Source organism: Lepidochelys olivacea (genome assembly GCF_965140295.1).
Source record: "Lepidochelys olivacea isolate rLepOli2 genome assembly, chromosome: 16".
NCBI lineage: Eukaryota > Metazoa > Chordata > Testudines > Cheloniidae > Lepidochelys > Lepidochelys olivacea.
Window position 1 is genome coordinate 17,543,978 of NC_140426.1, and position 13,694 is coordinate 17,557,671.

A 13,694-nucleotide genomic window follows, 5' to 3' on the forward strand; every position below is an offset into this window, starting at 1 on the left:
TAAGTGAAATGTTAGGCTCCCTTTGATGTTCTCCTTGTTGATGATTTGAGTAGCAAGAAGCAAAGATTCCCAAGATTGTAGTGTTTGGTATCTTTTAAAGGCCTTTCACACTTAAGCATACTTGGAATTGAGAGCACATTGTAGAAAAACAACTTACTTAGCTGGTGTCCATGTTCCTGATGCTTATTATTAAAGAGATTTGTCTCTTTAAATACATATTGCTTTTGTTGTTGTCCCTCCCAGCCTCTCTTCTCCTAATGCTGGATCCTGCAGAGAAGTTGTAATCTTGCTCTGGGATACTAAGCTGTAGTGGAAACTCTTATACTGTGACAAACACTCCATGATGATTTCAATGAGGGGTTCAGTGAGAGAAGGGAGCTGACCTTTTAATAAACATTTGCAGCATCTGGTAAACTTTGTAAATATAATTTTTGGTTTTGTTTTTAAATTGAGTCAAATTTGACGAATAAATATAACTTGTTTTAATTGTTTTTTTTACATTTTGAAGGTTTTTCTCAGAATATAAAATTCCTTCTGTGTGTAGTTTCTACCTGGACTTTTGGCTAAGATCATATGTTAAATCGGATAAATATATGTTATGTTCCTTTATCAGGGGATTGTATCCTGCCCTGTCAGGGTAATAGAATAGGATGACCTCATGGTTGCTTCATCTCTCAGAATAATACATAGGAAATACTAAAAGATTTTAATGTTCTCTTAACTGAACTTATTTCCCTTTTAATGTAATCTCTCTGGTTAATAAGTTTTAGTATTAATAGTATTATCTATATGCACTAAATATCAAGTGATCAAATTTCCTCCAGTGAGAAGTAGCATCTACAGTATTTGAACCAGATTAATAAATTATGTTTGAGAGAAAAATGCTGTTAAAAATCTCCTGTGTATCCAATGTGTTGCTGTGAAATGTAATGCTCTGACCTAGCAGCATCAGGAATACTTGAGAGAAGAAGAGAGCAATTCAGCGTGAGCTGACGTGTGCATCTAAAGAAACACAGGCTGCTCCCTATCAAACCTGGTAGTGAACTGCCCACATCTGTTGTTGCTCCTACCCAAGGCGGAAAGATGCTACGTTCTTTGGTTCTTTTGAGTTTACAGTGCAAGCTTGTGTGCAAGCTGGCCTAGGCCAAAGAAAATGCACTCATGATTCATGGCCTGCTATATTCAAATGTTTGAGGTCTGTGCTAACCTGTCTCATTTTTCTGCCTACCCAGGAGCAGCTGTATAAGATGCAGCACTGGCAGCAACAGCAGGTCTATCCTCCACCGTCCCATTCCCATCCTCAGCGTACGTTCTACCCGCCACACCCTCAGATGCTTGGCTTTGATCCTCGCTGGATGATGATGCCGTCTTACATGGACCCTCGTATGGCTCAGGGCCGCACACCTGTGGATTTTTACCCTTCGGCCCTTCATCCTTCAGGTAAAGTTGTTGGGTTTTTTGTTTTTTTTTCTGTGCTTTCTTACTCTCTGGTGCTATCCTGACTCAGTTTCCGGACCATATCTATGGCCTTTTCCCTAGAACTTGGATTCATGAGACTGAGAGTTGATAGGACCTTTACGTTCAGTAACCTGGAAAAATTAATTGCAAAGAGCAAGCTACGTTCTTTTGGGTTCTGACTAGTCCCCAGGTGTATAATGCCTTGAGGACTGATCACTTTTCTAAGGTTTCAGGCCACAAAGGAGTGCTGTGCCAGACAAAAGGGTGGGTTTTTGGCTACTGAGATGCAATTTAGGACCCCTGGAGAGGGTGGAGCTATCCCAATTTGCTTTGCCGTCCTGAAATCCTGTCTTCTGCATTACCCAACCTTACCTTGGCCTAGACTTCTCATCCTTGCTTTCTGTTGTTGACCCTCTCCATGGTTTGGGAAGAGTCAAAAGGGAGGTAGGGGACTGATGAATGGGCAGCACTAGGATGTGTACTTGGAGTTTGGGGTGGGATAGGGAATGCCTAAGAATACCTCCACATGTAGTCATGTGCTGCCTGGGGGCTCTCATTTCATAGCAGGGAGAGACCCCCCGCAGGAATGGAGGGGAAGGGTCTGGTGTGGTAGAGAAGGATGGGAAACGGTGGGCTGGAGATGGTTTTACTCACAAAACCTTATTAGATCTCCTAAAGAAAGGTACGACAAGCCAAAAAGTCCTGCCTCAGGTTATATGCTCCTAGCACTTGTTAATTCTATATTTAATCTGCCAGAGATGGGCATGTAAACAGTAGGATGAGTAAACCAGTGCCTTATGTTTGTGGTTATTTTGTATTTCTTACCCCCTCTTTCCGCTCCTTGCTCCCAAGCCAGTGAAGTTCTGTATTGCTATGCTTAGGCTTGGCTATGAAAGCCGCTCTAAATAGCGGCCCTAGGGATCCTTGCTTCCCTTTCATTCTGAGGCAGTTGCTTTCCTCTTTATATATCTCTTGATCTCGGTTTTCTTTTTTAAAAGGAGGTTTCCATGGGTGCATTCATCTACCATCCAGGAGGGAGGGCGAGATGACCTGCCCTAAGGCTGTAAACTTCTGCTTGGCTGTGCGCCTCTAGTGTTACGGTTTGAATTCTTTCTTCTGTTCAGGAATCATGAAGCCCATGATTCAGCAGGACTCCATCAATGGGAGTGGCTGTAGGTCTGAAGAGCAGAACTGCCAGCCATCGCTGCAGCAGGAAAGGAAAGCTGCCTCAATGGACCCTGCCTCAGTGTGGGGCCAGGAAAGCTACGCATCCCTGCAGAACAAAGGGTACCCATTACCACATCAAAAACAGACTGAGAACATGAGCGTGGAGGGACTGCATACCAGGTGAGGGCAAAACCATGCCATTCTGCCATGCACGCTGTGCTGGAAGCTCCTCTTCCCTTGAAGAGTGGGTTTGGGGTTATCCATAAGACTTAAGAGCAGGAGAAGGTATTTTTGGTTACCTGTGTTCCCTTGAGTGCTGGTACTGTGTAGTGATAGACTAAAACACCATTGAGTTCTTGCATATAAGAAGATTACATCCAGTATGTGTAATCAAAGCTTTATAACTTTAAAAACTAAAGAGACATTAACTGATTCTCATTGCACCTTACCTTTCTGCCCTGAGGCTTTGCAGGAGCTGCCTCAGTGGGGAGAGACAGTTTTTGCTTATGTAGACAGCTGTCAAAAATTCTGGCTAACTCCTGGGTGTCTCACTTTTATTTTATTTCATTTTTTAATCATTGGTCCTTACCACTCTGACGACTCTGAATCAAGCTGCTAATTTTGAAATCACTACAAAGATTGGAGGCTGAATTCACATTCAGTTCCTGACTATACCTCCCTTGTTTTTATTTTCTGTGCAGAAACCACTTAGTTTTGTTCATCAGCTCTGTCTGACCGGGTATTGCAGACAGGGGCCATGGCAGATCCATAAATCCAGCAGTGAATTTTACAGGCTTGATCTGTCATGATTTAAAGTAGAAAACTAAACTGCATTTATTTCTTTATTTTTACTGTGTTCAGCCTGGGGACCTGGAGCTGTGCTTCAATCTCATTGACTGACTGACTGACTTTGTTCTGGTTCCTTTTCAGGAGTGACAGCTCTTACTCTGCCTCATCTGGAAGGTCAGAGGGCATAAATGCCCAGCGAGATCTCTTTGAGGAGAGAGGGGAGGAGTACTTAAACACTTTTGACAAGAAGGCCCAAGCTGACTTTGACAGCAGTATATCTTCTCAAAGAATAGGCCAGGATCTTTTGTTTCAGCACCAGGAGGCCGTGCAGGATGCATGCATTTCTGGCACCCGCCATGCAAGCTTACGGTGTTCTCCCCTGGAGTCTGACTTTATACAAGCCGATAAAAAACCTGAGTATAATGGTTGGGACATCAACCATGATCAGAAATCCTTGGAGGCTGCAGCAGAGGCGGATGAAGAAGTGCCCAGGGACGAGCAGTCATTTAGTGCTGACCCATGGAAGAAAGAAGGTGCTGCCAGCAAGCAACCTGCTGAAGGGACGGATTGGGCTCCTGAGAACAGAAACACCAACAATCAGCACCAGGAGCAAATGGGGAGGACCCGGAGATCAGGCCCAATTAAAAAACCAGTCCTGAAAGCCCTCAAGGTTGAGGAGAAGGAGAAAGAGCAGGAGAAGATTAAACTAGAAGGAGAAGAGATCTCCCATCCAGCAAAAGAGAAAGCACCTGTCTATAAGGTGGAGAATGATACAGAAGATTCATCAACCTTGCTAAAGTCCACTCATTACCTGCTGGACGAAAAGGGTTCTTCCCAAGCTAGCTTCTCCCAAGATGCTGAGAAATCTCAGGAGGAAGAGGAGGAGGAGGAGGAAGAGGAGGAGAAGACTGAAAGGGCATGGGAGAATAAGCTTTCCAGAGAGTCTAATGACCTCCCTCCCACAAAAAGAAACAACTGGATCTTTATCGATGAGGAGCAAGCCTTTGGTGGGAGAGGCCAAGGCCGAGGGAGAGGCAGAGGCTTTAGAGAGTTCACTTTCAGAGGCCGTGGCACTGCTGTTGGTGGCAGGGGCGTCTATAACAACCAAAGAAGCAGCAGAGGGCGGGGCCTGCGGGAGTTCAATCAGCCGGAAGACTTCCCGAGGGGCAAGCCCAGGCGTAGGATTGCTAGCGAGACACATAGTGAAGGTTCTGAGTACGAGGAGCTCCCCAAGCGACGCCGGCAGAGGGGTTCTGAAAACAGCAATGAAAGCTCTCTCCTAGAGAGGGAGGAGAGTGACCTGAAGAAGGGAGACTTCAAAGATTCTTGGCGGTCCAATAAAATCTACTCTGATGATCACAGCAGCCTGGATGCCAAGGTGAGGGCCCCGAGAGCCTTTGGGAGGTCGCTGCCCCCACGACTGAGCAACTCTGGGTACGGGCGAAGAGGCTTCATGGCAAAGGAGCCTTCTCAGTGGCAGGGCAGAAGCGGGGGAACCACATGGCAGGAGTACAGCCACTGCCCTTCATCAGACACTTTTGGGATCAGGCGACAGTCTGACAGGGACTATATCCAAGATTCTTACAAGCACGTGGACTCCTTCACTGGCCGGGGTTTTGAGGAGAATCACATTGACAACCGAAGGCCCTTGTTCCAGGAGGATTACACTGCAGATCAAGAGAACATAGAAAACAGGCCATTCAGGAGGCGGCGTCCCCCTCGTCAAGACAAGCCACCCCGGTTCAGGCGCCTGAGACAAGAGAGAGAATCTGTCGGCCAGTGGAACCCCGAGGAAGGTGGAACCAGCCTGTTGCCCAGCCAGTGGCCTGGGAGACCCAAGCTGACCACGGTGGAGAAGAACGGTGTCTCTGGCCAGAGGTCTCCTGAGCTGTCCTATCAGAACTCGTCAGATCATGCCAATGAGGAGTGGGAGACAGCGTCCGAAAGCAGTGACTTCAGTGAGAGGCGGGAGAGGCGTGACGGTGTTTTGGAGAGTGAAGTGCAGCTGGATGGCAGCCTTGCCAGTGGCAGCTTGGGAGAGAAGAGAGAATTGGCAAAAAGGAGTTTCTCAAGTCAGAGGCCCCTTATGGACAGACAGAGCCGTAAGGCTGAACCAGCAGGGTTTGGGGAGCAATTGGTAAGGGCCAGTGGAGGAGCTGCTTCCCGGTTTGAGAGCCAGCAGAATGGGATGCCAATGAAAAGCAAAAGGTAAACTCAAAGTCTGACGTACAACAGGTGCTCTGTGCATGCGTGTCATGCAAATATCCCTGTGGCAAACTGGACTTGCAGGCAAGAAGGGGTTGACTCATGCAGAGATGTTGGCTGTTGGCTGTGCTTCCTTTCATCACACACAGATGACTTTTAGCACCAGTTATCCATCTGTGTGGTGGTCATTGGCTTCACAAACATGTATATACATTTTGAGCCTGCTGCACCTCTGATGCCTTTGCTAGAACACTACTTGTGGGGGGAGTTCCAGCTTGTCTTTGTTTCAGAAGAGTGGTTGGTAATGGCTGTGCTGCCTGAGCTGCCACCCTTCTTTAACCTCTTTAAATCCTATAATGCAACGGCAGATCACGCTTGTGCCATCCCATCAATTCAAGTGCTAGAGGGTTAACAGAGACATCTTGGTCACAGACTCCAAATTCTCCAACCCTCCTCCAGTGAATCCCAGCTGGGGTATGGCCTGGCAGTGGTGGAAAGTTGGGAAGGCTTGTTTCCTCTGGAATAACCTGATGGGAATGCAGAGGTGAAATGTCATTTATTTAAGTAGATTTCTCTACTTCAAAGCTTTTCTTGATGCACTGCAGTAGCTGTGGCTTGTGCGCAGTGTGGGGAGTTCCTGGGTCTAGCTATGCTTGAATAGACTTTTTCAAAACCATTGTTGCTGCTTGGCGATGAATGGAAGGCAGCACTCCTTTCAGAGAAACGAGTGCTGCATGGTATGGACCCGCTGGTCAGAATACTCCCGTGAATACTTACTTGGGTTTAAACCAAAGTCTTCTGGGGATTAGGAGGTTCCTTGCACCTTCCTCTGAAACATCTGGTGGTGGCCATTGTTGGAGACAGGATACTGGACCAGATAGACCTCCAGTCTGGCAATTCCTATGTGATCTCTTTTTCTTAGCAATAGCTTTGGAAATACAGGCCTCCTGAAGATTGAACAGATGCATTGTATTGGAATTAAAGCTTTGAAGTAGACCAGCGGTTCTCAAACTTCATTGCACCGTGACTCCTTTCTGACAACTAAAATTACTGCATGACCCTAGGACAGGGGGGACTGAAGCCTGAGCCCACCCGAGCCCTGCCACCCCAGGCCGTGGGGCCTGTGCAAAGCCAAAGCTCGAGCCCCACCACCCCAGGCAGAAGGGCCAAAGCCGAAACCTGAGCCCTGCCTCCCAGGGCTTTAGCCTTTCGACTTCAGCTTTGGCCCTGGGCCCCACCAAGTCTAGCCCTGGTGACTCTATTAAAATGGGGTCGCAACCCACTTTGCGTCCCGACCCACAGTTTGAGAACCCTGAAGTAGATAATTCATGCTTTGATGACACTACTTGATTGTTTTTTCCCCCTGGCTAATTATTAGCAAGTTGCTCCATAATTACAGAATAATGGTTATGCTGAGATACTAGTAAAAGGGACTGCATGTGTGGTGGGAACTGTACTCAGGTGAAAAGAGAAGTGAGGGAAAGTGGGAGGGGGAGACAGATGTGCTGCTAAATATTGCTGCTTTTTAAACCAGATTTTTTTTTCTCCCTATCGTGCTGCTAATCCTCTGCACTTCTTCTCTTCAGCTTCCCAGTGCCCCTTGTCAGTTGAGCTGTAGGGAATGATGTGTAGCCTGATGGTCAGAGATGTGAAGAATTGCCCAGAAAAATAATTTGGAAGAGGCATTTTTTGGCTCCGTGTTTCTCTCTTTCTTGCCTCCCTTTCCCTCTCAGCCACCTAGCTGACCCTGCTGGAAAATATGCATTTATTGTAAAGAGAATTCAAGGAAACTTTAAAGCTTTTGTACAAGGGTAGTAGACATTGGTAGCACGAGCACACAGAGAGAGAGAGAGAGAGGCCTGTAAATCTTCCTGTGAGACAAGCTAAGAGTACAAACCATGTGCAGTTCACCATTGCAAATGCTGTTGTTTTGTTTCCATCCCATTTCCCACAACAGTGTTCTCATAATCAGGCTTTTGCTCTAAAGCAACATCTACATCAATTGAGAGTGGGGGGGGCTTGGGGAAGGGAAAAGTGCAGGTTGCCCAGCTTGGTTAAAAACGTAGTTAGGAGAAGCTAACCCATTTGTGTTTTCCCCCCCTACCTGCCTTGTCCTTTTGAACCTAATCCCCTTCTCTCCTTTTCTCTCAGATCTCCAGAAGAAGGTGGGGGCCTGGGTAACGCCAAAAGTGGGAGCAGCCACTCTGTTTACAGCCTAGAGAGATCATCGTGCACCAGCTCAGAGAGTGCTGAGGGGCCAGGTAAAAAGCAGGAAAAAGAGCCTAAATCCACAGCCCAGAGACCAAGTGAAAAGGGAGAGACCATGTCACAGTTCGAGTTGAATTATGGAAGTAAGTGTCTAATTTAGTTTGTCTCCTTAAAGGGATGCTATCCAGTTAAACATCACATTCCAATGTCTTCCTTTCTGTTACTGGTAACACCAAGCATGATTCAAACTGAAGTCATTTTAAATGTCAGGTTTATTCTTTTCTCTCCATTTATTTATAACAACAAATTTCTGGTGGAATTGACCAAAAAATATTATGGAAACATTTCTACTCGTCTTAAGTATTTGCAAAAGCTTTTAATGTTTTCATTAAGACCCAGTTTTGAGCCAAACTTGATGTTGGTGTCCCTTTAACATTTCTTCTGTGGGAAGAGTTAGGGGAGTGCTTATAGAAATGTCTCTCTCTACACAGCGTTACAGTCTATCTCAAGTCAAGAGTAAAAAATAGTCTGGTTGGTTGGAGAGAAGTTGAGAAACCATAGCCATCTAAAGCAGAGGAGTGTGATCTGAGCTCAGGACTGAAAGTCAACTGAGTTCCAACCCTGGTTCTGATACTGGCTCTCTGTGGCCTTAGGCAAGTCACTTAACCTCAGGGTTAATAATCCTTCAGGGGTGGGTTGTAAAGGTTAATCAGTTAATCCTTGTACAGCACTTTAAAGACTGTGGGTTAAATTTTCAAAAGCACTTAAGTCACTTTTGAAAATGGGACTTAGGCTCCTAACTCTTGGGTTCTTTTGAAAATGTTACCCAGTGCTATGTAATTCAGCATTAGGGGGAGTTTCTGGGTTATTCTCTAGAGTTAATGCCGTTGGTGTCATATGGAAAGCCCAGATTTTGGCTGCCGGTCCCAGGCTGTTATTCTCGAGGCCAGGGATAGTGTGCTCAGATTCCATTGGAGAGAAGTGATGCAAGGCACTTCAGAGTAACCCTGCCGGTAGATATCAACAGGCTGCTGTTGTCTAGTTTCTAAAGTAAATTTAAGTTGCTGTTGGCTAAGCTATTTCACTCCTTAGCTTGGATCCCTTTTGGAATACATTTTTAAACAACCTTTTTAAACCGTAAATCTTGTTCAGATGCCATCATTGACAATCGGGTTTCAAGCACAGCAGAAGAGAATGAAGTGGGCTCTATCGTAGGAGAAGGCTTCATTGAGGTCCTCACTAAGAAGCAACGCCGCTTGCTGGAAGAGGAACGTAGGAAGAAAGAACAAGCTGCCCAGGTGAGGAGTGGGAGTTGGGAATATGGAACACAGCCTGATCCCCCGTAAAGCCTGCAGTGGTCTGAGAAGGAGAGGCGCACAAATACACACTCAGAACGTTTTTGAGAAAGTAGCAGCATGTGTGGTTAGACTAACCCTCACAGTATTAGGCATAGAAAATGTGATTTGTAGCTGGACAGGGGAAGTTAGCCTGTAAGCAACATCCTGTAGCTTTCTGGCTGTTGCTATGTTTACTTTGGCTCCCAAAGCTTTTGCTGGCTGTTTCTTTTGTTACTAATACGCAGCTTGGCATGCAAATGAGTGAGCAGACCCAAAGAAGGGATTTTGTAAAACTTCACACAACACACAGTCAACCTGTGGAACTCATTGCCAGGAAATGTTGTGAAGGCCAAAACTATAGCATTAGTTAAGTTCATGGAGGAGATAGGTGTATCAATGGGCAATTTAGCTAAGATGGTCAGGTATGCAACCCCAGCCTCTGATTGCTAGAAACTAGGAGTGGACCACAAGGGATGGATCATTCAGAGATTGCCTGTTCCATTCATTCCCTCCAAAGCATTTGGCATTGGCCACTGTTGGAAGACAGGATACTGGGCTAGATGGACCATTGGTCTGACTCAGTATGGCTGTTCTTACTTATGTTCTTAGGTCTGGGTGGGTAAATTGAGCATTTCTTCTTCCATTTGGAAATGCTTATAAGGGAATTGTGGGAGTAGGCCAGTTTTCCTCTTAGGCTGACAGTTGAACAATCTTTCTTTAAAGGTAGAGTTCTTAAGTCCAGATCAGAGCTTCTCAGCAAGCGTTGACTAACAAAAGCTCACTTTCCCAGATTAAGGTTTTGTACTTATCTCCTGAACAGTAAGATTTTATCTGGCTAGGAGGCAGCAGAAATACACATACAGAAGGGTGGTTTCAGGATTAAAATAATAATTTGTAGCCAGACCATTTTTAGGGACTTAAATGTCCCTTTTCTAACTGCTCATTAACCCTTAAGCAGTGTTCTGAGACTGGATTGCTATGGCTGAATTGTTAGTCAGGGTCTTCTGTCAGTGTAAATGATGTTCCAATGGATCCTTCTGACCCTTCTACTACTCTGTTCTTGAGGAGTGGAGTATGAGGAGACATATCTAAACTGATACACTGAAGAAAGGCTCTGATTGCTCCCATCACCATCTCTCCAGTCTCCCATTGTAGAGAGTTAGTACATCTAGAACTGGAAACAAGCACCGTATGAAACTCCTTGGTGACTCTAAATGAGGAGGAATTGCAAACACTAGTGAGGACCGAAATACAAAGGGGCCTGGAGTTTGTCTATGTTACAAAACGTTATTGTGTTTGACCATGATTGTGAAGAATAATGACATGATTCTAACCACAACTCATTGGTCCATATGGACCAGGATAAATTGGGTTCAGTATTGTGTTAACTAATTGTGATTAAACTGCAGGGTGATGCTATGCAGAACACAGTTTATCCTGTCTATACTGACTACCAACTCAGGCCAACATTGTGTCCTGTGACTTGCTTGTATTTCAATATTTTACCACCTTTGAATACTATTCTCCAATCCCTTAAAAGGAGTAGAAACATGGGCATTAAGCACCAAAATGAAATTCAGCTTGGAAAACTTCAGGCTAATACATTTGATGGGAGAGGGGAATAATCCAAACCACAACTATTCAGTAGAAGGAAGAATTCTGGGAAGCAATAATGCTAAAAGTGAACAGCCCATTCCTGGAGTTCTGCAGAAAAGACAAGTGCAGTTATGGGCTCTGTATGCCCAGGTACCATGTCATAGGATGGAGAGGGAATAGCTTCCCTGGGGTGCAGCTGTACCTGGAATATTGTGTGCAGTTCTGGGCACAGTATTGACCAGAAAGACAAACTGAAGAGAACTCTAACAAATTTGTTGGTTTTTTAGGAGACTAGAGGAATTGAGGAAAGATTTAGGAGCAAACTTTGTATAGCTTGGCTAAGTGACGACTAAAGGTGCAATGGAGACATGAATCTAGAAGTATTTGAAGACTGTAAATTCTGCGGAGAGGGAGAATTTATTTTAGCATAAATGGGGATCTAACTAGGAGTGGAAGGATTAAATTCAGCAATAAAATGTTATTGGGAAATACTTTGAGACAGTCAGATCTATAGTGTGGTGTGTTATCAAGAGATGTGGTAGAAGCCTAGTTCCTTGGTGCATTTAAAATTAGGCTAGAAAGAGTCTGAGTGAATGTGCAATAGGGAACAATCCTGCAGTGTCAAGGAGATGTGCTAGGTAAACTAACAGCTGGTTTCCTCTCTGGTGTCTGATTCAGTGAATTATCAGTCTCTTTTTTACTGTGAACTAGTGAATTGATCCTGCTGTGTCAACAGGACTGGGGAAGGATTAAGGAAAAATCTGAGTTGGAGGTTTAATTTTTTTTTTGCCTGTCCTTCTCCCTGCTGCTGAAGCCAGCCGTTCTTAATAAATACTGAAGAGCTCTTCTTCAGCATTCCTGCTGTGCCACCACAGCGGGCCTCCCAGCAGCAGCTGGAGACAGGAAACAAAACACTGTGGCAGTCTCCTCTTATGGTGTCCCTTGCTGGGATTGTTTTGGTAAAGGCAGCCCCAAGCTTGGATAACTCCAGGGGGGGCACATCTGCTTCAAGAGCTAAATAAAAGCCTGGAAAAGAAGCCTGTCAGCAGCAGGTTAACCTGAATCAGTAGCAGGTCTTATAGCCTGAACCTCTCTCTCAGGGACCAACCAAAGGACGTGTCCTTCAGTCTCGTATCCCGCCTCGATTTGCAAAGAAGCAAAACAGTATGTGCCTGGAGCAAGGCGATGTAACTGTATCCGGAAGCAGCCTGGGCACAGAGATCTGGGAGAGCAATAGTCCAGGTAAGAGAGGGTCTCCATTATTTGCCAGCACTGGGACACTTCATCATTATGGATCTGGGAATCCTTTCATGTTGAGGGGGAAGGGTGAGTGTGTGCATACGTGCCTGAAGGAGAAGGGCTTCATCTACATTCCACCCTGAATCCAGAGGGGAAAGGGACGTAGCAGATCTTCTGGGCTCATGCGTACAAGACATTGCTGTTAAGATCATCATCCTCCCACTGCTCTGACCATGTCACCCTTCTGTTCAAATCCCTTCCCTGGTTTCTTCTTGTACCATATCAAATTCTATCTCCTTGACCTTATCTTCTAGGCCCTGCACAATTCTAGCTGATCTACATCCTGGTTCTAATTTCTTCCACGTTCTCATCCTCTTGCTCCCTGTGGCCCTGAGCCTTCATCCAGACTGTTTTCTTTGTACCCTTCTCCCACTGTGCTTCTTTGCAAAGCCTCCCCCTTTCATCCTTCTAACTTTCACTTCTCCCTGAAAATCTTTCCACCTCCTCTCTCACTTCATACTCTGTCTTACTTGCATTGGAGTGCCCTGGCTCAGCCTGTCTGTCCTTGAGTGTAAACATTTTGGGGCAATGAATGTGTCTTGCCCTGTTTTTATAAGTAGAATGTGAATTCACAGTACTATATAAATGATGTACTCGATGCTCCATTTCAAGCATCTGAATCTTGTCTCTGCTCTTCCAGCCCTCTCTGTTCAGTCACCTGGCAGCGATTCCTGGAGCAAGCCTGTAAATGCCTTTAATGGCACTGAATCCAGTTCCACTGAGGTAAGGGGCAGCTAATCTACTGTTCAAGTGTTGTGTGATGTGTATATATAAAATATTCATGTTAGGTGGCTCACGCTTCTCATTGCTGCTATCGCGTTTAGCAGGTCTGTCAGCTCTCCTTGTGCAGTTTTAAATTGACTGTCCACAATTCTGATTAAGCATGGTGCTGTTCTAAAATGGTGGGACAAATTGTGCTCTGTTACACATAGGTGTAAATCCAGAGTAACTGCATTGTAAAACTCAGAATTGCACTCCTAACTGGGAGCAGAGCATGGCCCAGTATGTGGAATTGTGTTTGTGTGCCTCACACCTGTGAGAAGTGTGTCGCTGTAATGTAATGTGGATGTCTCTGAATGCTGCAGTGACCTTTCACCTGTAGAGACCGGAGTTCAAATCTGGTTTGGGTCATAAGTGAAATGAGTTTGGCAGTCTCAGTATAGTAGCCACGTGGGGCATTTTTCATTGTTCTAAAGCTGCAGTGGGATTGGTGACCTGGATGGTTTCTGCTTCAGGGTAGCCTAGAGCTGGAATAGCAAGGGGCACTGCAGGTTAGGACTTACTCCTTGATAGTTGTGGTTGGAAAATGGAAACATGTTCTCGCTGTTGTATTTCTCCCTGTGGAGTTGGGTTTGAATCTGGGGCTTTAACACATTTCGTGCTTTGCATAGCAGGGTTTTAAAGGCAGCCAGGGGGATAGTGGCATTGACTTGAGTGCGGAGTCTCGGGAATCTTCCGCTACCTCCTCTCAGCGCAGTTCTCCGTATGGCACCCTCAAACCAGAGGAGATGAATGGGGCTGGCCTGGTGGACCCAAAAGCTGACTGCCAGAAGGAGCAAGTTCAGAAGCAATCTGATAAAAAGGTAATCTGGATTTGCAGCCAAGCCAGAGCACGTAGCGACTGGTACCAGAGAC

The 13,694-nt window shown here is 45.5% G+C and overlaps 1 protein-coding gene across 5 annotated transcripts in view; it reads left to right on the forward strand.

Moving 5' to 3' along the window:
- PRRC2B (proline rich coiled-coil 2B) overlaps positions 1–13,694 on the forward strand; it is a 69,820-nt gene that overhangs the window by 40,264 nt on the left and 15,862 nt on the right. For 3 of the 5 annotated variants that reach the window (XM_084650076.1, XM_084650078.1, XM_084650079.1), the window contains exons 14-21: positions 1,233–1,440; positions 2,583–2,805; positions 3,556–5,622; positions 7,771–7,970; positions 8,980–9,125; positions 11,861–12,002; positions 12,700–12,782; positions 13,451–13,642. In XM_084650076.1, coding sequence (XP_084506202.1) covers positions 1,233–1,440; positions 2,583–2,805; positions 3,556–5,622; positions 7,771–7,970; positions 8,980–9,125; positions 11,861–12,002; positions 12,700–12,782; positions 13,451–13,642 — 3,261 coding nt within the window. The remainder of the gene's footprint in view (positions 1–1,232; positions 1,441–2,582; positions 2,806–3,555; positions 5,623–7,770; positions 7,971–8,979; positions 9,126–11,860; positions 12,003–12,699; positions 12,783–13,450; positions 13,643–13,694) is intronic. The other 2 variants (XM_084650077.1, XM_084650080.1) reach the window with 2 other exon arrangements.